Below are 25,791 nucleotides of genomic sequence, written 5' to 3' on the forward strand. Positions count from 1 at the left end.
ATGACTGTTTGACTTTTTCATATCAAAAACAGGTTCTGTTTTTATTTCATATTTTCAATTTCATTTTTTATTTTCATTTATTGGAGTCAACTCATCCCCTTCCCTTTGTGAACTAAGGCAAACTCCTGATACTCGCGCTTCTGATGGATAGGCAACAAGCTAGTTACAACTTTGACTGGACAAAAAGAGCCAAAATATTTAAAAGCCAAAAACAATGAAAAAAACATAGATATGATGTGAAGACAAATTAAATTTAATAATGTTATTTGCATTCACAATATGGGTGACCTTCCAGGCACAGTTACTGTATCTGCAGTGTTATTGGGTAGGCATGCTATACTGCGTAGAATGGAACTGTTGATGCTGGTATATATCGAAGTTAGACACAAAGTGCTGGGGTAACTCAACAGGTCAGGCATCTCTGGAGAAAAAGGATGGGTGATGTTTCGGGTCAGTACCCTTCTTCATGCTAGTTTTACTGCTATACTGTTTGATAAGATTAAATCTACAGAGATTTATTTGATCTCCAATGATCTTTTTTTTTTAAATGGGCAAATACTAATTGCTTCATTGTACATGGAAGTCAAGCCAATCCATTGAGCATCAAAGGTGAATTCAACCATCAACCATCTGATGAATGAACCTCTTCAGTGACTTCTCAAGCTATACCTAATTGACAAAAATCAATTCCAATGTGAAAATTGAATCGTATTTTGATGTTTATAAAACATTTAGCAATGGAAAAAATGCTGCAAAGGGCTCATATTCCTGAAACAAATATATCATTAATGATTGTGTTTTTCTCTCCATGGGAGATTTAAAATTATTCATGGAGCTTCGGGGGTGGTGAACATTTCAGTGGAGCAAGAGTGACATAAAACAAGAGAATTCCCTTGGAGTTAAATGTTCCCAACAGCGCTGACAGCAATGAATTTATTGAAACTATAGTCTATTTGCAAACTGGTGGCAAGTTGTCAATTATTTTGATGTTTTTTTTCTCCATTTTGGAATGGTGTACTGAACATACCAAACTCATAGCTTCAAAAAGTAAGGCCAAAGTAGGGAATCACTTGCTCCCAAACATTAATCTAATAGATTAATTAAGGGGTAAATAGGCTACTGTTGATCTAGTTTTTCACTGCATGGGTCACATAAGCTGTGGTTATAACCCACAATTTACAGGTTCATTAATCAACAAACCTGCATGTCTTTGGAATGTGGGAGGAAACCGGAACACCTGGAAAAAGCCCATGTGGTCGCAGGGAGAACGAACAAACTCCGCACAGCCAGCACCCATAGTCAGGATCGAACCCAGATCTCTGGCGCCGTGAGACAGCAACTCTGCCACCGCATCATTGTGCTACCCTATTTAAAGTTGATATCTTACCATAAGAGTTTATTACAACAAGAGCAGGCTATATGGGCCAAATAATCATAGAAGATTGTGCAATAGGGAATAAAATAAATAAAGAAAAAAACCCAATAAGATTCATAAAGGAATAAATCCACATGGATGGATATATATAGTGGTGTAAAACAACTGACAACAGGTCAATAACCTGATTTACACCTCTTCTGTTGCTCATAAGGTCATAAGTGATAGGAGTAGAATTAGACCATTCGGCCCATCAAGTCTACTCCGCCATTCCATCATGGCTGATCTATCTCTCCCTCCTAACCCCATTCTCCTACCTTCTCCCCATAACATCTGACACCTGTACTAATCAAGAATCTATCAATTTCTGCCTTAAATATATCAACTGACTTGGCCTCCACAGCCTTCTGTGGCAAAGAATTCCACAGATTCACCACCCTCTGACTAAAGAAATGTCTCCTCATCTCCTTCCTAAAAGAACATCCTTTAATTCTTAGGCTGTGACCTCTAGTCCTAGACTCTCCCACTAATGGAAACATCCTCTTTCATCTTCTGACTTTACAGGATTTTTATAATGAATGACCCACATATTATGTTTTGGACTATTAAAAATCTAACCCATAATTGACCTTCTATATAGAAACATACTTGCATATTGCATTACCACATACAAAGCGATAAACATATAGTTCATAACAAGATTGGTGAGTAGTGATGCTTGGGTGATTGAAGCACAGCGTGAAGCTGGGAGTGAAGTTGTTGGCCTGTAGCATTTACAGGTCATTTAATGATCTTAACATCTCACTTGAAGACATTGAAATTCTAGTGGATTGCCTCCAAGCCCTCAGGTATGTTTCAGATTGTCAGTTTGTACCAAGGTGACAATAACGTACTTTGGAAAAGTGAGAATTGATAGAATGTTAACTGTAGCCAGACCTCTTTGTTCCTTGCTTAGGGGAGGGGGTGGGGGAGAGGGAGGAGGGGAGGGGGGGAGGGGGAATTCTGGAGATCCACAGCAGTCGTCCTGCTGGGAAATGTTCCAATGAACCTGGAGTCAGTGATGAGTAAAGTAGGCAGAGAGTGTTCTGTATTCACCACAAAGTCCTAGCCATTAATGTTCGTTGGTGGGATCTGGATAGTGCTGTACATCTGTTAGCTGCTAAGAAAAATGCTATCTTAAGGTTCGTGGATTGCCACTACCTTAATAGATATTTGTACACAAAAAGGACACAGAGTGCTGAAGTAATTCAGCAGGTTAGGCGGCATCTCTGAAAAATATGGATGGGTCATGTTTTGGGAAGGACCTCTCTTCAGACAGATTGTACGGGGGGTGGGAGCAAAAAAATGGAGAGGCAGGACAAAGTGTGGTAGGTAATAGGTGAGCATAGGCAAGGGGGGGGGGAGTTGATAGGCAGATGATTGGAACAAAAACCGGAGATAAGAGCAGAAAGTGTGAGACAGGTTTGAAGAGTTGTGGATTATGAAGCCAGAGGGAAGAAAGTAGCAGGCTCGAGATTGGTTTGGAGGAGAGGAATTAGTTTCTCTGATCTTTTCTGGATCCTATCTGTCTATGCGAATTGCTGAGATTGGGCAAAATACAACAGATAGGGCATCCCTGTTGCTTTTGTATGGGACGGGCTATTTCTATTTTAAATGCAAGGAATCCCATTGAAGAAAGGACTGTTGGCAACCAAAGGTTCATAGCAAGGATGGAAAGGAATATGTACTATCCCACGGAGACCTCTCAAACTCACTTGGCATCCCAACGTGGAAACATATCATCGTTCCTTCATCATATAAAGGTCTAAATCCTAAAACTTCATAGGTTTAAGGTGAAGGGGAAAAGATTTAATAGGAATCTGAGGGGCAGCTTTTTCCCACAAAGGCTGCTGGGTGTATGGAAGAAGCTGCCAGAGGAAGTAGTTGAGGCAGAGACTATTGCAACATTTAAAAATCAGTTAGACCGGTACATGGATACAACAGATTTAAGAGGAATATGGGCCAAATGCAGGCAGGTGGGACTAGTGTATATGAGACAAGTTGGTCGATGTGGCAAGTTGGGCCGCAGGGCCAGTTTCCACCCTCTATGACTCCATGACTCTAATGATAGCATGGAAATACCATCACCAAATAAACTGCAAAGGGACATTTTCTTCCCAACTGTTATCAGGCAACTCCACCATCCGAGCCCAACTAGAGAGCAATCCTGAACTACCATCTACCTCATTGGTGACCCTCAGACTATCTTTGATCGGATTTTACTGGCTTTATCTTGCACTAAACATTATTCCCTTATCATGTATCTGTACACTGTGAACAGCTCAATTGTATTGTCTTTCCATTGACTGGTTAGCATGCAACAAAAACTTTTCACTGTACCTCATACACTGTAGGCGTGACAATAAACTAAACTGAACTGAACTGAACTGAACAATTCAGCTGGTAAACTAAAGTGCATTTAATCACAAGGTTGAACAGTGCCACAACGGTAGAGTTGCTGCCCCACAGCGTCAGAGACTCGGGTTTGATTTTGACTATGGGTGCTATCTGTGGCAGTTTACTCTGGGTGGTTCGATTTCCACGCACATTGCAAAGACGTGCAGGTTTGTAGGTTAATTGGCTTCTGTAAATTGCCCCTAGTGTGCGGCATGCAAATGTATTCTAACATAGAACATGTGTACAAGTCAGTGTGGACTCGGTAGGCCAAAAGACCTGTTTCCACGCTACATCTCTAAACTAATCAAAAAGTGGCACTTGGCCTCCTCTCACTTCAACTCATCAGAGGTAATGGACAGATCTTGTACTCTCAGAATATTGAGTCACTAAATTAGTTTGGGATTACTTCTTTGGAGCAAAGTAAACATGGGATTAGAGCCAATATTAAAAAGAGAAAAATCTAGATGGACTCTTTCAAATAATAAAATGGAAGAGTGCGAGTCCAAGTGAATCACCCTGAATTTTGCACAATGTGATTTGAACTTAGTTTCTATGAGTGAACATGCAATTAAATCAGCTCAGAATATCCACCCTGCTCTGGAGGGATCCTATCTGCAGTTCACCATCTGAACATGTTGGAGCCTAACGCATGCCAAATAGGCCTATTGATCTCATTGTAATCATCAGTAAAGTGACTGAAGGAATCAAGAATATAATTAACCAACTATTCTTTACTAGCATTCACATTTTGTTCATAAGAATGCTATTCTAAGCTTAAGAAATAGAGATACAGCAGTGGAGACAGGCCCTTGGGTCCAGCGAGACCATGCCAACAGCGATCCCAGTACACCAACACAATCCTACACACTAGGGACAATTTACAATTTTTACCAAAGCCAATTAATCTCCAAACCTGTACGTCTTTGGAACGTGGGAGGAAACCGGAGCTCCAGGAGAAAAGCTACGTGGTCACAGGGAGAACGTGCAAACTCCATACAGACAGCACCCATAGTCAGGATTGAACCCCGGCTCTCTGGCGCAACTCTTAACGCTGCACCACCATGCTGCCCACCAATTGGGGGCAACAGGCAAGCAAGATCATGAGGCAGTTTACATATGCTACATGCCCTAGGGATGAGCATTTCAAACAAGATAAACTCAAACTAACTTTCAGATTTCTGAGGAAGGGTTCCAACCCAAAACATCGCCTAAACATGTCGTAACGGGGTACTGATTGTGAATGATCAGCCATGATCACAATGAATGGAGGTGCTGGCTCGAAGGGCCGAATGGCCTACTCATGCACCTATTGTCTATTGTATGTCGAGAATCTGTCTGACCCGCTGAGTTACTCAAACATTTTGTGTTCCACTCTCCCGATTTTCAATTACTTTGAGGGTTGCAATAGAGCAGAAGCTTAATCAAGGTCTACCCATTTGCAGCCCAGTGGTATGAACGTCGACTTCTCCAACTTCAGATAACTCCTCTGTCCCTCCCTTCCCCTCCTCCTTCCCAGATCTCCCACTACCTGTCTCCACCTATATCCTTCCTTTGTCCCATCCCCGACATCAGTCTGAAGAAGGGTCTCGACCCGAAACGTCACCCATTCCTTCTCTCCCGAGATGCTGCCTGACCTGCTGAGTTACTCCAGCATTTTGTGAATAAATCGATTTGTACCAGCATCTGCAGTTATTTTCTTATATTACCCATATTCATACTGTATTACAAGAACAAAGCTGAAAAAAGATAACCTGTGATAGACACAAAAAGCAGGAGTAACTCAGTGGGACAGGCAGCATTTCGGGGGAGAAAGAATGGGAAACGTTTTAGGTCGAGACTCTCTTCAGATAGATGGTATGCCTCTGCCCAAAATAGTTTTCACCATTTAAAAACATTTCGTAAGGCAATTGTTAAAATGTAATAATCACAAATAAATGCACTACACTTGCCATGGCTGACCATATATGTTTTATATAATGTTGCTTTCCTACTTCTTAACCAACTTATCTACTGATTCTGTTCCATTCAAGTCTGCAGAAAAATTCCTTTTAAACCCTGAATCTTTAACATTAAATATAAAAAAACAGTGAACTAAATGTTGAGCATTGTGAAATTCTCAAGTACATCCGCTGACAAATTAATGTATGCTTCCAGAAAATTGGATACGATGTGCCATTTTTCCCAGAATTCCATGTTTTGTTTTACTGAGCAGTTATGTGAAAACCTTCCACTTAGGAAATGCTGCTAGACCTGTAGTTGAAGTGTCAGTCGGGGACATCTAGGTCCAATGAGCATAATTATTACCTTCAAGATAGTCATGGAAAAAGGTAAAATTCTTTTTCCAGCTAATTTCCTAAATTGGGGTAGGCTAATTTGGATGACATCAAATAACAACTCAAAAATTGTTTAGGATAGGCTGTCTGTAGGGAAAAGGATGTCTGGCAAGTCGGATGCTTTTAAAACATAGGAAGAGTTCAGGGCCAGTATGCTCCTGTAGAATGAAATGTCAAACATGCAAATTTTAGGGCAACTGGGTTGACAGATATATTGAGCATCTGATCAGGAAAAAAGGAGGCACATGTCAAGTAGAGGCAAAGTAGTATAAGAAAATAACTGCAGATGCTGGTACAAATCGATTTATTCACAAAATGCTGGAGTAACTCAGCAGGTCAGGCAGCATCTCGGGAGAGAAGGAATGGGTGACGTTTCGGGTCGAGACCCTTCTTCAGACTGATGTCAGGGGGGCGGGACAAAGGAAGGATATAGGTGGAGACAGGAAGACAGAGGGAGATCTGGGAAGGAGGAGGGGAAGGGAGGGACAGAGGAACTAACTAAAGTTGAAGAAGTCGATGTTCATACCACTGGGCTGCAAACTGCCCAGGCGAAATATGAGGTGCTGTTCCTTCAATTTCCGGTGAGCCTCACTATGGCACTGGAGGATGCCCATGACAGAAAGGTCAGACAGGGAATGGGAGGGGGAGTTGAAGTGCTCGGCCACCGGGAGATCAGTTTGGTTAATGCGGACCGAGCGCAGGTGTTCAGCGAAGCGATCGCTGAGCCTGCGCTTGGTTTCGCCGATGTAAATAAGTTGGCATCTAGAGCAGCGGATGCAATAGATGAGGTTGGAGGAGGTGCAGGTGAACATCTGTCTCACCTGGAAAGACTGTTTGGGTCCTTGGATGGAGTTGAGGGGGGAGGTAAAGGGACAGGTGTTGCATCTCGTGCGGTTGCAGGGGAAAGTGCCCGGGGTTGGGGTGGTTTGGGTAGGAAGGGACGAGTGGACCAGGGAGTTATCATCCCCCCTGACCTCCCCCTTTGAGACACCGAATGGTCTGTCCTCAGCAGAGGCCTTACCTTTGTTCCCTTCCGCCCCCACATCAACGAGTTCCGCGTCCGCCATGACGTGGAGCTCTTCTGCCGCCGCCTCCGCCTCCGAGCCTTTTTCCATGGTAAGGAGTCCCCACCCCCCACTGATGACCCCTTCTCCCGTCTCCAATGGACCCCTCCTCTTGGACCCCCCCGTTTGGCCAACTACCCTCACTAGAACTTTTTATCTCCAACTGCCGGCGTGACATCAACCGCCTCAAATTCTCCACTCCCCTGACGAACTCCAACCTCTCCCCTCCTGAACATGCAGCCCTCCACTCACTCCGCAACAACCCGGACTTAATTATTAAACCCGCTGACAAGGGAGGGGCTATGGTAGTCTGGCGTGCTGACCTCTACCGGACCGAGGCCAGACGACAACTATCAGACACCTCTTCCTACCTATCCCTGGACCATGACCCCACCAATAAACACCAGACCTTTATCAGCAGCACCATCATGGACCTCATCATTCCGGCGATCTACCCCCCAGTGCCTCCAATCTCATAGTTCCCCAGCCCCGCACGGCCCGATTCTACCTCCTACCCAAAATCCACAAACATAACTGTCCCGGCAGACCCATTGTCTCTGCCTGCTCATGCCCCACCAAACTTATCTCTACCTACCTCGACTCCATCCTATCCCCCCTGGTTAAATCCCTCCCCACCTACGTCCAAGACACCTCACACGCTCTCCATCTCCTTGATAACTTCCGGTTCCCAGGACCCCACTCCCTCATCTTTACCATGGATGTCCAGTCACTCTACACTTCCATCTCCCACAAGGATGGTCTCGAAGCCCTCCGTTTCTTCCTCGACCGTAGAACCAGCCAATCCCCATCGACCAGCACTCTCCTCCGCCTAGCAGAGCTGGTTCTTACCCTCAACAACTTCTCCTTTGACTCCTCCCACTTCCTCCAAACCAGAGGCCTAGCTATGGGCACTCGCATGGGCCCTACCTACGCCTCCCTCTTTGTCGGGTACGTCGAACAATCCCTGTTCCAGACGTACACTGGCCCCATCCCCGAACTCTACCTCCGCTACATCGACGACTGCATTGGTGCTACCTCTTGCACCCATGCAGAACTCACTGACTTCATACACTTCACCTCCAATTTCCATCCTGCCCTTAAATATACCTGGACTATCTCCGACATCTCCCTCCCATTTTTGGACCTCACCATCTCCATCACAGGAGACAGACTAGTGACGGACATTTACTATAAACCCACTGACTCGCACAGCTATCTGGACTACACTTCTTCCCACCCGGTCCCCTGCAAAAAGTCTATCCCCTACTCCCAATTCCTCCGTCTACGCTGCATCTGCGCCCGGGATGAGGTGTTTCACACTAGGGCTTCCGAGATGTCCTCGTTCTTCAGAAAACGGGGCTTCCCCTCCTCCATTATAGATGAGGCTCTCACTAGGGTCTCTTCTACATCCCGCAGCTCCACTCTTGCTCCCCCTCCCCCCACTCGCAACAAGGACAGAATCCCCCTCGTTCTCACCTTCCACCCCACCAGCCAGCGGATCCAACACATCATCCACCAACATTTCCGTCACCTACAACGGGACCCCACCACTGGCCATATCTTCCCATCCCCTCCCCTCTCTGCGTTTCGCAGAGACCGTTCCCTCCGTAACTCCCTGGTCCACTCGTCCCTTCCCACCCAAACCACCCCAACCCCGGGCACTTTCCCCTGCAACCGCACAAGATGCAACACCTGTCCCTTTACCTCCCCCCTCAACTCCATCCAAGGACCCAAACAGTCTTTCCAGGTGAGACAAAGGTTCACCTGCACCTCCTCCAACCTCATCTATTGCATCCGCTGCTCTAGATGCCAACTTGTTTACATCGGCGAAACCAAGCGCAGGCTCGGCGATCGCTTCGCTGAACACCTGCGTTCGGTCCGCATTAACCAAACTGATCTCCCGGTGGCCGAGCACTTCAACTCCCCCTCCCATTCCCAGTCTGACCTTTCTGTCATGGGCCTCCTCCAGTGCCATAGTGAGGCTCACCGGAAATTGGAGGAACAGCACCTCATATTTCGCCTGGGCAGTTTGCAGCCCAGTGGTATGAACAACGACTTCTCCAACTTTAGGTAGTTCCTCTGTCCCTCCCTTCCCCTCTTCCTTCCCAGATCTCCCTCTGCCTTCCTGTCTCCACCTATATCCTTCCTTTGTCCCGCCCCCCTGACATCAGTCTGAAGAAGGGTCTCGACCCGAAACGTCACCCATTCCTTCTCTCCCGAGATGCTGCCTGACCTGCTGAGTTACTCCAGCATTTTGTGAATAAATCAAGTAGAGGCAAGCTGTGAGCAAGCAATTACCTTGAGATCTATAGTCACAGTAATAACAAAACCTTCTATGGTTCACCAGATATGCTGGCCATTAATGTCTTGACTGTCTTTGATAACAGAAAGCTGAATTCAGGGCTTTGCCATCTGTAAATGCTGCAAGTAAACTTAAAAGTGTCCCAGATATTGAGAGAAATTTGAAATCTCAAGGTTGCAGATTTTTCAGCATTCTAAACGGACTTTAATTGAACAGATATTGGGATATATATTTTATTTAAACCTTAGATTTAAAGGATCATCCTGTTCATAATTGGCCATTTCAAGTAAAGAAGACTTGACTTCAATGACAGGAGTGGTAGAGTGTCTTGGAACTGGCAGACAACAATTATTCTCATCAATAAAAATGGATTTGCAGCAAGACCTGTGAATTTCAACAAATCAATCTAAACAACAAAAAATACCGGAGCAGCTAGCGTAGGATCAGAAGAATAAATAGAATAAATTCTGAAAGGCCAAGTCAGTCTCAAGCAATCTGTTTGAGTTATTTGAAGAGATAGCACAAAAAGGCAACAAAAGTAATATAGTAGATATATGCTTAGTTTTATATTAGGCATTTCTTGAAGGTATATACCATGGTCAGCTCATGTCAAAAACAAGTGCATGTGGTGTTAGAGAACAAATAAATGAAAGCAACAGCTAACACTCCTGGACACAGCAGAATTCAAGGGAACCTATAACATGGTTCAGTTACTAAATCATTATGCTCACTAAATCATTAAGTCATGATTCGAGCCAATCTTTTCAGTGCAGCTATAAAACTGACATTCAAATTTCTCAACTATGTCCTTTCCACTGAAAGCAAGATAAATCCAATATGGCCAATACTGCCTCATCAGCCTACTCTCAATCATTGGTTCAATTCAGTTCAGTTTAATTCACAAGATACACTGAAAAGCTTTTGTTGTGTGCTAACCAGTCAACAAAAAGATATTAAGCAAAGAGATAGAAGATATCATGACAGTATCAAACAACACTTAGTTATCTATAACCTACTCACTAATATCCGAGTTCCACCTCCACCATTCACTTTACACTCAATTTTGACTCTGTATTGTCATGGGCAAAATAACTCAAATCAATAGAGTAACTGGTGGCCTGGTGGAACATGACCAAGTGTGATTGTTGCCAGGCAGTATCTACTTTTATCATTTAATGAAGCAACTGGCATTTATTCTCTATCCACATCACTGAAATTTTCACCAAAGTAAAAACTCTGATAATCTGCTTTTGGAATTTTCAGAAATTGTGATGGTTTGGCTCCTGGCTCAGCAGCCGATGTTTCCACACTGCCTTTAAACTCACTCGAGGATCAGTTCCCATGTTCCTTTTTAATTCACTGGAGTTCTGGTTCCTGCACACCCTTGGAGCCCCAGTTCCCCAAATTGTACTTGGGCCATATTTCCAAAGCTTCCCTGGAACCTACTGGATCTCCTTAATTGAACATGGCGTAGATTCCCTTTGATCTTACCAAACTCACTGGAACATATACTATAATGCTATGTAGCATTATACACAGGTGGATTCCCATTCCAATACTAACCTGTCCATCCTCACACTTTTTTACCCCACTGAAAGAGTGGGCCCAACTAGAACCTTCTGACCTTTTTTTCCCATTGTTTCTCTCCACTTAGACAATAGACAATAGGTGCCGGAGTAGGCCCTTCGAGCCAGCACCGCCATTCAATGTGATCATGGCTGATCATTCTCAATCAGTACCCCGTTCCTGCCTTCTCCCCATACCCCCTGACTCCGCTATCCTTAAGAGCTCTATCTAGCTCTCTCTTGAATGCATTCAGAGAATTGGCCTCCACTGCCTTCTGAGGCAGAGAATTCCACAGATTCACAACTCTCTGACTGAAAAAGTTTTTCCTCATCTCAGTTCTAAATGGCCTACCACTTATTCTTAAACTGTGCCCCCTGGTTCTGGACTCCCCCAACATTGGGAACATGTTTCCAGCCTCTAACGTATCCAACCCTTTAATAACCTTATACGTTTCGATAAGATCCCCTCTCATCCTTCTAAATTCCAGTGTATACAAGCCTAGTCGCTCCAGTCTTTCATCATATGACAGTCCCGCCATTCCGGGAATTAACCTAGTAAACCTACGCTGCACGCCCTCAATAGCAAGAATATCCTTCCTCAAATTTGGAGACCAAAACTGCACACAGTACTCCAGGTGCGGTCTCACTAGGGCCCTGTACAACTGCATTTTGTGTCTTTGCTCCTATACTCAACTCCTCGTTATGAAGGCCAACATTCCATTGGCTTTCTTCTCTGCCTGCTGTACCTGCATGCTTCCTTTCAGTGACTGATGCACTAGGACACCCAGATCTCGTTGTACATCCCCTTTTCCTAACTCGACACCATTCAGATAATAATCTGCCTTCCTATTCTTACCACCAAAGTGGATAACCTTACACTTATCCACATTAAACTGCATCTGCCATGCATCCGCCCACTCACACAACCTGTCCAAGTCACCCTGCAACCTCATGGCATCTTCTTCACAGTTCACACTGCCACCCAGCTTTGTATCATCTGCAAATTTGTTAATGGTACTTTTAATCCCTTCATCCAAGTCATTAATGTATACTTATTATCCACCTGGCTCTATCTCCTAACTCCACCCTTACCTCTCTTCCATCTGCCCATATTCCTTTATCCCTGCCCTGTCCACTCATCGCCTGTTTACCCCTGCCTCTGCACCCCCCCTCTGCTCTTCATACCAGTTATCCTTCCTCTTCCCCCGCATTTCAGAAGTAACGTTTCAACCTGAAATGCCAACAATGTCAACAAAGCCCCGAGAATGCCAGATATCAAAGTTTTACTGCACAAACAAGATTCCAAGCTTAATCTCTTTGCTATAATTTTGGTCCTTTAAACTTCTTGCTCATGAAATTGTCAAATCAAAATATAATTTAAGCATCAAGTAGCAAGGAGCATAAAAACAGACTATCAGAGTTCTTTTAAATGTGGGTTCCTTGCCAGAGACTGGAAATTTATAACAAAAGAGGGTCATGCCCGTTTAGTCCATGTTTCAGATCCCAGACTCAACAATGGGATTTTAGGAAACGCTAGAGGAATTAAACAAATACTACGTGCCTACCTTCACGGAAGGTGACACAAGCAAAATATCGCAGAAATACCAGTGTCATTGAGGAGGTACAAGAAATTAGTATGAGCAGAGAAATATTGTTAAGGAAGTTCAAAAGCCTGAAAAGTAATAATTTCTAAGGAACTGGTGATTTTTATTTCTGGCTGTTAACATAACTATGGCTATGGAATCAATGGATGCTCACATTATCTCTTTCCATAATTGTATAGATTCTGAAATGTTTCCTGTGGATAGGAGGGTAGGAGAAGTCACCTGGTTATTTCAGAAAGGAGTAGGAGGGAAAGTAAGGCACAGCTGAACTACTAGTCTGATATCAGTAATTGGGAAAAGGCTGGAATTCATAAAAGTGACATGAAGACTTAGAAAAAGGTAATATGATTGAAGAGAGTTACAGTGGGATGAAAGATAAATCAGATTGAACTGAGCCACCGGAGTTCTTTGAGAATCTATCTAGTGGGGAAATTGACGGTGAACCAATTAGTTCAGTGGTATTTGGATTTGCTGCAGGCAAAACGTTGATGAACAAGATCAAAACATATGGAACTGAAGAAAATTTATTAATGTGGCTTGGAAGATGGTTAATAGATGAAAACATGGAGTAGAAATAAATAGGGACTTCTTGGTTGGCAAGTTCTGACCAGCAATTTACTGGAGTGACCAGTGATTGGGCCCCATTAATATACAACTTATATCAATGATGACTAAGGGGTCAAAACGTGGTAAAAAATGTGGTGATGATGGGAATGTAAAGGTGCTTCAAAATAGTATGGATAACAAGCCAAGTGTGAGAGGAACAAAATGACAAATGGGGTATAATGTGGAAAATTAGGTTATCAGTTCAGTGGCAGACAAATGTAATGGTCAAAAAGGATTGGAAGTCCTTGTGCATAAATCACTGAAAGCAGCTGCAGCCAAGAATTAAGAAGGCAAACTGTATGTTGGCCTTTATTGCAAAGGGATTTGAGCTCAAAGGTAGGGATAATTTACTGCAATTATAGAAGGTCTTGGTGAAACTGCACCTGGAGTATCGTAAAGAATTTTAGTCTCTTTAACCAAAGGAGGATGTACTTGAAAAGGAAGAGTTTCACCAGTTGTTTCACCAGTTGTTTCACCAGTTGTTTCAGGGAAACAAGATTGTCTGTTTTATGAGGAGAAAACAAAAATGCCAAATCTTCGTGATGAAGTGAAAAGCAGCCAATACAGTATAATCAAAGACGTCCCACCCTGATCATTCTTTCTTCTCCCTTTTCCTATCTGGCAGAAGGTACACACATTTGAAAAGGCACATCACCAGGCTTCAGAACAGCTTCTTCCCCTCTTATTATTAGGCTTCTCAATGGTCCTTCCATTAGCTAGGGGACTGTCTGATTCACCTCCACTCACGGTAGACATTGGACTTTGTTTATGGGACTGTTGTGCCTCAATGCTGAGAACTTATTCATAAAATATTGTACCAGAAAGAAAAAAAAATGGGTGCAAACTAAATAGAAATTAATGACATTTGTTGGTCTTGATCAAGATCCACATTGGTTAAGGATCTGTGCAGATTCCATCTGTTGAAATCATGTGATTTCCAAAATAGTATTGCATTGAGTTGAGAGATTGCATATAGTTTTACCATGATTTCTCTACAGCAACATTCTCCTAAATTGTAAAAGATGGGTTTATCCTATTTTTATACTTTTCATCTGCTAACTATATAAATAAAAAACATTTAATGAATATTTATACAACATAATGTGATTCTGTTTCCAATGAAGAACTGCAAGATAACCAAAACAAGCATGGTATAAAATGTAAAAGATGGAACACTGAACATTGTGCTTAAACAAAAAAAGCATTCAAAACCCATTTATTTCTCTTTGAAATACTGCCCTCGATAAAACTGGTTCCAAAAGAATATTTGCAGTTTTCTTCCTTTATTAACACAATCTTTGTACAACCACAAACAGAATAACTTAGATGTTATCTTACAATATGGATTAATTAAATCGCATTGGATGCTGGATAATAATTCAACCTCTATTATATGTAGTAAACACAGTGTGATTGTGGAATTGGATTCTACATTTTAAATTTGGTTTTGTTCACTTCAATGGATCCAAATTTCAAAAGTAGATAGCAAGTGCATTGCTACCTTAATGCCATCTAAAATTGTAATAATCTCTAACTTGTTACACTTTATTTTAGTGAATACATGTGTTTCTGTCAAAACCTGATAAACCTTAACCAAGAACTGTAATGAGAATTAAGTTTAGATTTCAAAAAGAGGACAATTATATTTAAGGTACCATAACATAATCTTCGATCCCAAACAGTGCACTAACTTCAAGACACCATGTTTATAGTTGTAACCCGACTAATGTAAAACACTATGAAGAATATGCCATTCAATTTCCTCACAGTGGCACAAATAATGAAAACGTTTTAAAGAGTAAATACACTTACCATGATTTGTTCTCGGATATTTCTCTGGAGAACCCTGGGTACATGTGTGTTGGCTCTTTATTGCTTGGTTAGAAAGTACTCAATTCATTTGGGTACAAAAAAAGTTTCCAAGATTGTTGCATCAAACTGTTGTGGTTGTTGACTTCCTCAGAATAGTCTTTTGAGGCTTTGGAGCAATTGGTGGAGGTGTGATTTTAGCTTTTGTGTTTGAGAAATTAGTACTAAAGTTAACGCGCGATCCTCCATTTTCGAGGGGAGGGCACTGGTGAGGTGGTTTTCCTTTTGCTTTGCTCAATTCACCGTGCAAATGCACATCCATGTTTCTCATATCATACCGAACGTCACAATCCGGACAGTAGCCATGGTACTGAACTTCCTCGTTAAATCGAACTCTTTCCCGCGTGACTTGTTGATATTTGTTTTTATCGACTCTGGGCACTGGCGGCTGTTTATGCAATTTTCCTGGATTGCTACCAGGGAGACAGCATACATCTCCATTTGGCATTTTGTCTGTCTTACACAATACTGCTCCATTTCGAAGCAAGGCCCCATTGGTCCTCAGAGGGTTAGCGCAGTAAGGGGGTTTGCAAGGATCCTCGTATCGGATGGGTGTTAATCGTGGAGGCGGAGGTGGGGGATTGGTCTTCTTTAGCACCGTTAAGATTGCTGATGAAGTCACTGTTGTCTTACAAATTGTTCTAACTGAGTGCACTTTGACCTTATCGAGGCTTGAGGCAGTTGTATTACTTGAGGTGCTATTTATAGTGTCAGTCTTGGAGCTGTCAGTCATTTCCTCCTCCAGCTGGAGATCACAGGTAAGATGGTCTATTTGGTCAACTACCTGCACACAATGGGAAACAACAGTGAGAATCATACGCACATGAAAACTTGGAAACCCACAGACAAAGGAAGTGGACCATCATTCATCATCTTATATGCAGCACGTAAGCATATTTCCCCTCTAGTCTGCCCAGCGCGGAAACAACTGCAACAATTTTTAAACACAAAGTAATGCTGTAATCATTAAAGCTATTTATCATCCTGATCTTAAATCCTACAATTCCCTATGCTGTATCCACTTCATGAAACATTTTTTGTATAAGCAATCAATATTACCATTTAAATTGACTTGTTCACAACCATTCAGCTGGAATGCATATTTTTCCAGAACCAAGTCAGAAATCACATACTTTCATGTCTTGAATTCATAGTATTTACATACAGTAAAAAAAATCTGAACGAGGAACACTGATCAAGATAAAGTGTAAGTGCTCATTAATTGCACACTTCAAGCTTCTGGTTTCCATGTGGAAGTCAGTGCTACTTTACATGCAAATCCTTTTCGCATGAATCCTTTTCTGCTCAACCAGATGAGCAGAACATTTCTTCATGCACCTGAATGCAAAAATATAAGAATCAAAATCTGCGGAGAAGGCAGGAGAATGGGGTTAGGAGGAAGAGATAGATCAGCCACGATTGAATGGCGGAGTAGACTTGATGGGCCGAGTGGTCTAATTCTACTCCTATCACGTATGATCTCACTTATGAAAAGCTATGTTGACCTCTGCTAAACTTGAGAAGTTTTTATGGCTATGTTCATTTTAATACAGGATAGTTGTAAGGGGAAAGGGGCCTGAACAATGACTAGTCTGCATAAGGAGCAGTGGGACCTGACCCCGGATAAGTATCTGGCTGGTAGCCATTGGTATACCACAGGCTTCAGTTGTTCCATGTTCAAATTTTCAAAAATGCAAACAAAGCTCAAGGAACAATATCAACTCACACAAGTTTAACAGGATCTTACAACAGTAGAATACAAAATTTAATACAGGAAATTGAACATTATGATATACAGTAGCAGGAATGTTAATGTGGATAATGTGCTAAATAGGATTGTTTTCAAGGCATCAGATTTGTAGAAAGGTCATTGGGTTTTAAGCGAGAGAGATTCGTCTTTGAGAGATAGCAATAAGTTAGTTCCATTCTCCTCCACATATTCAGTTGCATTCTTTGGTCTGTTTGAAGTCAATGAAACTGACTGCAGAGATGAAAAACAATAGGAAGATTTAAAAACTTTGATGGGCCTCGAGACGACATGTGAAAATTTGCATGAGATTTCTGACTGCTTTTTCAAAATAAATATCAAGTTATTGGATGAGACATATAAATTAATAGAGAACAGATTGCCAACATCAAGTGTTTATTCATAAAATGCTGCAGTAACTTAGGAAGGAATGGGTGACGTTTCCGGTCGAGACCCTTCTTCAGACTTCATACACTTCACTACCAATTTCCATCCTGCTCTTAAATATACTTGGACTATCTCTGACATCTCCCTACCGTTTCTGGACCTCACCATCTCCATCACAGGAGACAGACTAGTGACTGACATCTACTATAAACCCATTGACTCGCACAGCTATCTGGACTACATTTCTTCCCACCCTGTCTCCTGCAAAAAGTCCATCCCCTACTCCCAATTCCTCCGTCTACGCCGCATCTGCGCCCGGGATGAGGTATTTCACACTAGGGCATCAGAGATGTCCTCATTCTTCAGGAAACGGGGCTTCCCCTCTTCCATTATAGATGAGGCTCTCACTAGGGTCTCTTCTATATCCCGCAGCTCCGCTCTTGCTCCCCCTCCCCCCCGTTCGTAACAAGGACAGAATCCCCCTCGTTCTCATCTTCCACCCCATCAGCCAGCGTATCCAACAAATCATCCTCCAACATTTCCGTCACCTGCAACGGGACCCCATTACTGGCCACATCTTCCCATCCCCTCCCCTTTCTGCGTTCCACAGAGACCGTTCCCTCCGTAACTCCCTGGTCCACTCGTCTCTTCCTACCCAAACCACCCCATCCCCGGGCACTTTCCCCTGCAACCGCACGAGATGCAATACCTATCCCTTTACCTCCCCCCTTAACTTAATCCAAGGACCCAAACAGTCTTTCCAGGTGAGACAGAGGTTCACCTGCACCTCCTCCAACCTCATCTATTGTATCCGCTGCTCTAGAAGTCAACTTCTTTACATTGGCGAAACCAAACGCAGGCTCGGCGATCGTTTCGCTCAACACCTTCGCTCAGTCCACCTGAACCAACCTGATCTCCCAGTGGCTGAGCACTTCAACTCCCCCTCCCACTCCCAGTCTGACCTTTCTGACATGGGCCTCCTCCAATGCCATAGTGAGGCCCACCGGAAATTGGAGAAACAGCACCTCATATTTCGCTTGGGCAGCTTGCAGCCCAGCGATACGAACATTGACTTCTCTAACTTTAGATAGTTCCTCTGTCCCTCTCTTCCCCTCCCCCTTCCCAGTTCCCCTTCTATCTTCCAGTCTCCACCTATATCCTTTCTTTGTCCCGGCCCCCCCTGACATCAGTCTGAAGAAGTGTCTCGACCCGAAACGTCACCCATTCCTTCTCTCCTGAGATGCTGCTTGACCTGCTGAGTTACTCCAGCATTTTATGAATAAATACCTTCGATTTGTACCAGCATCTGCAGTTATTTTCCTACGCCAACATCAGATGCTTCAGCTCCCAATAAAAGACGTGACAATGCATTTCAACACGTTGGATTATATGAGATAATTCTTAAAACAATGACAACTAAAGAAATTAGGAAATGCAAGAGTTTCCTCCTGCAACTCCCAGAACAATCTGTCACCTGCTTTTGGAGACAAGCCTGCCAGAGAGTTCCTCAAAGCTGGACAATTATCCTCAGCTGAGAAACTGGAGGTCAGAATACAGAATGGATTGCCAAATTATTGTTGTCATGTAACTTTTGGTAACAATCCTATTTCTGACTGTGAGTGGCTATCTGTTGGAACATTGAAATGTTGCAATTGGGCACTTTTCTTGCAATACATTGAAACTGCTTTCATAAAATTGTGTAAAAATACAGTTATTTCAACTGACTGCCATGCACACAAAAATTATTTATACCCTGCATAGAATATTTACTTTAAATCCCACCCATTTGTCTCAAACCAAAGCAACACAAAGACAGACACAAAATGCTGGAGTAACTCAGCGGGACAGGCAGCATCTCTGGATAGAAGGAATGGGTGATGTTTTGGGTCGAGACCCTTCTTCAGACTGATGTCAGGGGAGTGGGCGGTACAGAGATAAAATGTAGTCAGAGACAGTAAGACTGGTTGGAGAACTGGGAAGGGGAGGGGATGGTGAGAGAGGGAAAGCAAGGGCTACTTGAAGTTAGAGAAGTCAATGTTCATACCGCTGGGAAGTAAGCTAACCAAGCAAAATATGAGGCCTCAGATGGCCCCATAAACCCATTGCTATAGACAATGGTTTTCGGTTCAATCAGAATTTAAATACAGGAGAGCTGATGAAAAAAAAAGAATATCCACAGAAAAAAAGCAGCATGAAGAATCACAGGTAACCTCTCTCTGAGAAGACAGCCTGAGCAATTGATCAGATTTAAATTTCAATAAACAGAATTCACATTTGTCTCTTCCTCCACAGTTTCCATCTGATCTCCCATCTGAGACATATTCTTTCAGGGCTTGCTTGCATAAGACGATAAAAGAGAACACTAAGTGGACATTCATAATAATATATTCCTTTATTCCTCTCACACCGCGGAAATTTACAATATTCCAATATTTTCATGCAACAACAAAAAAACTTACAATAATTAAATTGTGCAGTCCTATGATATATTTTCCATTTACCTTGACTAGTGCCTTCAAAGACACTGGTGTTTTCTTCATTTCGTGTACCTACAGTGGATGCAAATGACTATCAATGGCTCCTCATCACTGCTACTTTAGAGTAGAGGAACATCTCATGCAGCTTTGTGATTGGAAGGCACAGCTTTATTTATACATCCTCTCCGACTGGGCAGTAGCAAAGGCACTGAAGAGGTAAGGTTTGGATGCACTGATATCACCAGCCTGAGAGCCTCTGCTTCTCCCCCAGAACTGCGACTCAGAATCCTAATGTACTGTTAAATATCAGATTACTGAGGAAGTGGCACGACAAAACCATCACATCAGAAATCAGAGCTTCTTCAGCAGCACCTAAGTACATACTTTTTTCAATGTGGTTCTGCTGTATGCTGATGCATTGGTCTATAGTCACTGCACAAAAGTTGAGCCTGCAAATACTGAAATGGAGCTGACCATTTTTGTGGTAAAAAGAATTAAATACTGGTTCTGTCAAAATGCCTGTGCAAAATCTGAAGAGAGGAGTTATTTTCCATGATACAGTCATACAGCACGGAATTAGGTTCTTCAACCCACTGGTCCATATTGACCAAGTTATACTATTTAAACTCACCCGATTTGCCTGGGTTTAGCCCATATTCCTCCAGAACCTTCCTATCCATATACCTGTCCATGTGCTTTTTAAATGCTACTGGACCAAGTGGACCCGTTGGGCCCAAACCTCTCCTGCATTGGTGCGGCACCCTCTCCTCCCCCCTCCCCTCTCCACCCCCCCTCCACCCTCCTCCCTCCCCTTCATCCTCCTCAACCCCCCTTATCCTCCCTCCTCCCCCCCTCCCTCCCTCCACCCCTCCCTCCACCCCCTCCCTCCCTTCCCCCTCCCTCCCTAGGAGATAGATTTAAACTTTAAAATGTGAATAACTAAAAATGTAACACTGATTTCAATGAAACTTCTTTCATTAACACCAAAGGGACGATGGTGAGTAAGGTGGGCCTAAAATTGTCGTGCTATCGTGTACCATTTTGGCCGTAGTTCAGGAACAAACAAACAAATGAGAGTTTTAGTATATAAATTATAATACCTGCCTCAACTACCTCTTCTGGCAGCTTGTTCCATGTACTCAACACCCTCTGTGAAAAAGTTTTCCCTCAGGTTCATATTAAATCTTTCTCCTCTCGCCTTAAACCCATGTCTTCTGGTTCTTGATTCCCCTATTCTAGGTCAAAGACCGTGCATTTGCCCTATCAGTTCCCCTCATAATTTTGTACACCTCTACAAGGCAATTTCTTAGCTTTCTGCACTCCAAGGAGGAGAGTCCTAGCTTGTCCAATCTCCCCCGAGCTCAGGCCCTCAAGTCCTGGCAACATACTCAAAAATCTTCTCTGTACTCTTTCCAGCTTAATGACTTCCTTCCTTTGACACTTTCTTCCCACAGTAGGGTGACACCTCCTTTAGCAAGGTGATGTTGAAGCTTAACTCCTTGGTGCTCCTTGACATTTTGCTTATAGTTTCCAGCAGGCCTGCTAATGTGTCATTCATTTCATTGTTTATACCATTCAGCCTTTTCATCCAGGTTCTCACATTGCAGTTCACACCCAAAGGCACTGCAGCAGAATCCTCGCAACTTTGCTCTACAGGTTGCTGGCACAGAGTGGCATTCTCTGCTTCACCAGGTTATGGGCCACTCACATCTGGAGACTTAACCTGTGGAGACCTCTTCATGAAGTGACAGCTGAATGCCAGCTAGCGGCGGCAAGTGTCAGGTCAAATCTCAAGGATCCTTCTTCATCACAGTCACACTGCTTAGCCATCATCACATAGCTACGCTGGTAGATTTGGCTATCTGAAAGAAATGCAAGCGTAGCATTGCAGCAAGTTAGAGGTGTATACTTCAGAAAGAAAATGTGGGATACAAGGAGAATTAGATATAAGGAAACCATTCGTGAACCTTTTAGCCAATGCCATTGTGATTGAAGCTTTAATAGACTGCAGCGTTTGATTTCAGGGTGATAATCCATTGGAGCTCATCTTCCGATATTTTGCAGCTACCAGTGCTGATTCTGTACCACTCTAATCCGGGAAAAGAACAGAGTGTGGTAGTTACCATCATACAATACTTCAAGGAATGTATCTTCTCTGGTTGAATACATGAGATGTGGATGCAGGGTGTGAAGTAGGAGTAGCTGAGAATCTTTTGTGAGAGGATTTTTGAATGTTTGCTCCAGTTCTAATGTGTTATGGGGTGCATTGCATGGAGCGGTGGGTGAAGATAGTGATGTGAAGAGAAAGACAAGATGCTGCACTCCATTCATTGAGCTTTGCACGTGGAGTCATTAAACCTCAAGCCCATGTCCTCAGGTTTGGCATCCCATTGACTGTGGTTTTCTTCCATTGCTGTTTCACTCTAAACCTGGAGGTCTCCTTGTGCCCTATAAGTAGAGATACTCTCTCCTCTTCACCTTGCTCTCCAATGCTTCTAATGACAGCTCAGAAAAACTGTCTTCCTATATGTTTTAGCATCGAGAGGTGTTTCAACTGTTTCCAACCAAGAATCATTTTCTCTTGAAGAAGTGTAGGACTAGTTATAAACAGCTTTCGTTAGTTTGAACCACATAAGAACTAGAGCGTGGACTTCCAAAATGGCACCAAAATATGCCGCCTAGTGCGCTACTTTATTTTGCGCTACTTCAAGTCGCACTACAATCCTTGTACCATTCTGCTGTTATGCATTTGTTTTATTTGTTGTTGCATCTAAGTTATTGTATGCTGCTGTATCTCATTGCATAGTAGCATATATAATAATCAACTAATCTGAACCACCAAGAAATTCCAGTTGCAGAGAATGGCGACATATATGTCAGCGGGCATCTGTCAGCAAACTTGGGATTTCATTGTGAGATGATCAAAATTTGCCGTTGCATTTGCGGATAAATGTAGTGACATTTTCCATCAAAATCCGGACCATACACACAGAATCCATAAAATATTTTTCCTTCTGATATTCTCTCCTCCCCTCCAGAGGACAATGAATCATCCACCCTCCAGAGTTTGAAATGTGGCCCTTCTCATCATTACAAGTGATCCAATGTTTTGCTCTCAGCAAAACTTCACAAGAGTTAGAGGATGGCAATTTAGAGCCACGGTTCAGTTTATTTTCTTTACTCCAGGGAAACTGAGGCCATTTGTAACAAACCTCACCCCTGGCCAACGTCTCTCAAGCCTTCCTAACCAAACGTACAATTGTATACAAGACAGCACCTCGGCCATCTGATCCACTGAGGCTTGTAAAAGCTTTTAAGTGAATTATTGCCATGTAAAATTGATGACAGTAATGTAGCAATAACTGTCAGATTTTTGTTATCCAATGACTTAGATATTGTTTCATGTCAAGAACTGTGTGTTCATCCAATAATACATGGAGGATATTGATGTGGGTCACTGCCATATTGTTATTGTATTGATGTAGGTCTCTGCCAAGTGTTATATGCAGTGGACCGGAGTATGCAAGTAAACATAATATTTTTTGCTCACTGGCTGTCGCCCATAGTGAAGTGGTGTGTGGTAGAGGGAGGCTTGAGGGAGGAAGTGTCAGAAATGGGATAAGCTGTGATTATGACTCTGTGTGTGGATGACTTTGTATTTGGAAGGATCAAAATCTGGTGAGGCAGACAAAGCAATTAGCTGCTTGAGCAGACATGGTTCAGAGATGGGAAATGTGGAGGATATGAAAGCACTAAGTTAACGACACCCTGTAATAGGGCCTTAGCCCATCGACCTCCGAGGTCTCAGACATGAACTTGGGCCTGTTGCCACAATGTATGATTTTATGAGCAGGCAGGTACCTTTAAGCCATGCTTCAGCTGATGCTGTGAAAGCGTGCTTCTGTGTGGTTCCATGTGCTTAAGAAAGACCAACGATCACAAAAGAATCTTAAGTGAGCAATGTCCTAATGTGCTGAATGTTATTGAAGCCTGGTGCACTAGGCTGTGTACTGGGGTCTCAGTTACAGTGAAAACATAGGAAACTGCCAGCGTTTGTTGTCATTGCAAAGGCTTATGTGCATTCCCAAGCTTGGCCAACTGTCAAAACAATAAAATTGGATTGCTGCTAAGTTTTATACACATTTCAGTAACAAACCAAAAGTTAATCAAAATAATTTGAAATGTAAAAATTAGCAGCTGTATACTTAATATAACTGATTAATACATTTTTAATATAACAATGTTTAATGTACTTGAAACATTTACTAAAATAATAAAAATATTTAGAGCAGCTCAAGTTTTTTTAAATCCATATTTCGCAAAACCATTTCTCCCTCTCATCTTCAGTTTGCCATTTAACTGAATGGAGCTCCTGAACCTGTGCCAAGTCTATCCTGGCACTGATTCAGAAGGCAAATTCCCACATGCAAGAGCTGGAGAAATTGCAGAAAATTGGCAAACTGCCACAAGGAATCCAAAGGCAGAGTAAAGAAGCTTGGGACTTCTGTGCTTGAATATGACTGTGCAGAAATTACGAGTTTCCTGACACTTACATTGAGAAATGTTACCAGCTCCACACAGAATTGTAGACATTCATTTCTCAGGAAAATCTGGTTTATTTACATTGTCCATCCAAATTTTTATTCCCTCTCAGAACATTCCTTATTTATTAATTAATCCTTTAAATTATTGTTTAAGGAAACATACTACTATCCTTGCTGTGCAGTTATCGGATGGAGTCACTGGTAAATTACTGAGCAAAACCTACCTATTTTTAAAATCAAGTTTTAGCTTAACATTGAGTTATTTAATCTAATGAATGCATGACAATGTTTCAAAATGATTTTGCTTTGAGTTTCAATAGCCCCCTGAAATGTTAATTATCAATAGGTTAAGGGCATAGTTTCTCACCTCATCATTTGTAAGCTTTTTAATCAATGTCTTTATACCTGTAGGTAGCAATTAGAAAAGCTGAAAGAGGCTACAGTCAACATGAATAATTTACTTTGTCCTTTTGCACTATAATTTTTGTAAACATAACCTGACCTCAACTAAGCGTTGAGATATCTGACTGCTAATATTGGATTATTGCCAATTAAAATTTCTGCGACTGTTATAGTACATGATAACATCATCAAAAAATGTATCTAGGCATCCTTCGGGCCTTGTGACTCAATATGGTTACAATTGTATTTTCCAGATCATTCTTCACTTCTGTTTGTATCCCGACTTTTTAAAAGGCAATCAACAGGAAAGCAAAAAGTTGGGACGTTGACTGATTGTCATTAATTTGTTCCCCTTGTGTAGTTTCTAGCAGAGCCAAAATCTCCCCAACTGATCATATCTTCCTCTGAAAATTATTTGGAATAAAGTAATATTTTGCACATAGACAAAATGTTCATTAAAAGTAGCAACAGAAGACATTTGGCTCCATTCCAATGTGTTAATCCTTGTCATAATTCTCTCTCTCTCATGACTGGTATTCTCATATAATTTATCATTCGAGGATCATAAAACTCAAGCATAATGCAATTCTACTGCAAGACCGGAGTACATTTACTTTCATTTGGAAACTATGTGACTGAAACAAATTAAATATTTCAGGATAGAAACGGTACATGGTAAACTCTTGGAGAACATAACGCTCTAAGCATTTCCTCTGCACCTCCACACCACCATGTTGTGTGCATTTTTTCCACAAACAGCAGGTATGATTTGCCATTTCTATGGGAGTAATAAAAATCGCCCACTCTTTAGACTTTTAGAGTTTAGAGACAAATCGCGGAAACAGGCCCTTCGACCCACCGAGTCTGTGCCAACCAGCTTTCACCCAGTACACTAACACTGTCCTACGCACTAGGGACAATTTACAGTTTTACTGAAGCCAATCATCCTACAAACTTGTAAGTCTTTGCAGTGTGGGAGGAAACCGGGGCACCTAGAGAAAACCTATGTGGTCACATGGAGAACATACAAACTGTACAGACAAGACAGCACCTGAGGTCAGGATCGAACCCAGGTGTCTG

The 25,791-nt window shown here is 42.4% G+C and overlaps 1 protein-coding gene across 2 annotated transcripts in view; it reads right to left on the reverse strand.

Annotated features, from left to right (window-relative positions):
• Positions 1-25,791, reverse strand: part of prr16 (proline rich 16) — a 187,523-nt gene that overhangs the window by 79,918 nt on the left and 81,814 nt on the right. For both annotated transcript variants that reach the window (XM_078397016.1, XM_078397017.1), the window contains one exon: positions 15,098-15,938. In XM_078397016.1, coding sequence (XP_078253142.1) covers positions 15,219-15,938 — 720 coding nt within the window. In that variant the 3' untranslated portion in view covers positions 15,098-15,218. The remainder of the gene's footprint in view (positions 1-15,097; positions 15,939-25,791) is intronic.

This window comes from Rhinoraja longicauda, chromosome 3 (assembly GCF_053455715.1).
Source record: "Rhinoraja longicauda isolate Sanriku21f chromosome 3, sRhiLon1.1, whole genome shotgun sequence".
Taxonomy (NCBI): domain Eukaryota; kingdom Metazoa; phylum Chordata; class Chondrichthyes; order Rajiformes; family Arhynchobatidae; genus Rhinoraja; species Rhinoraja longicauda.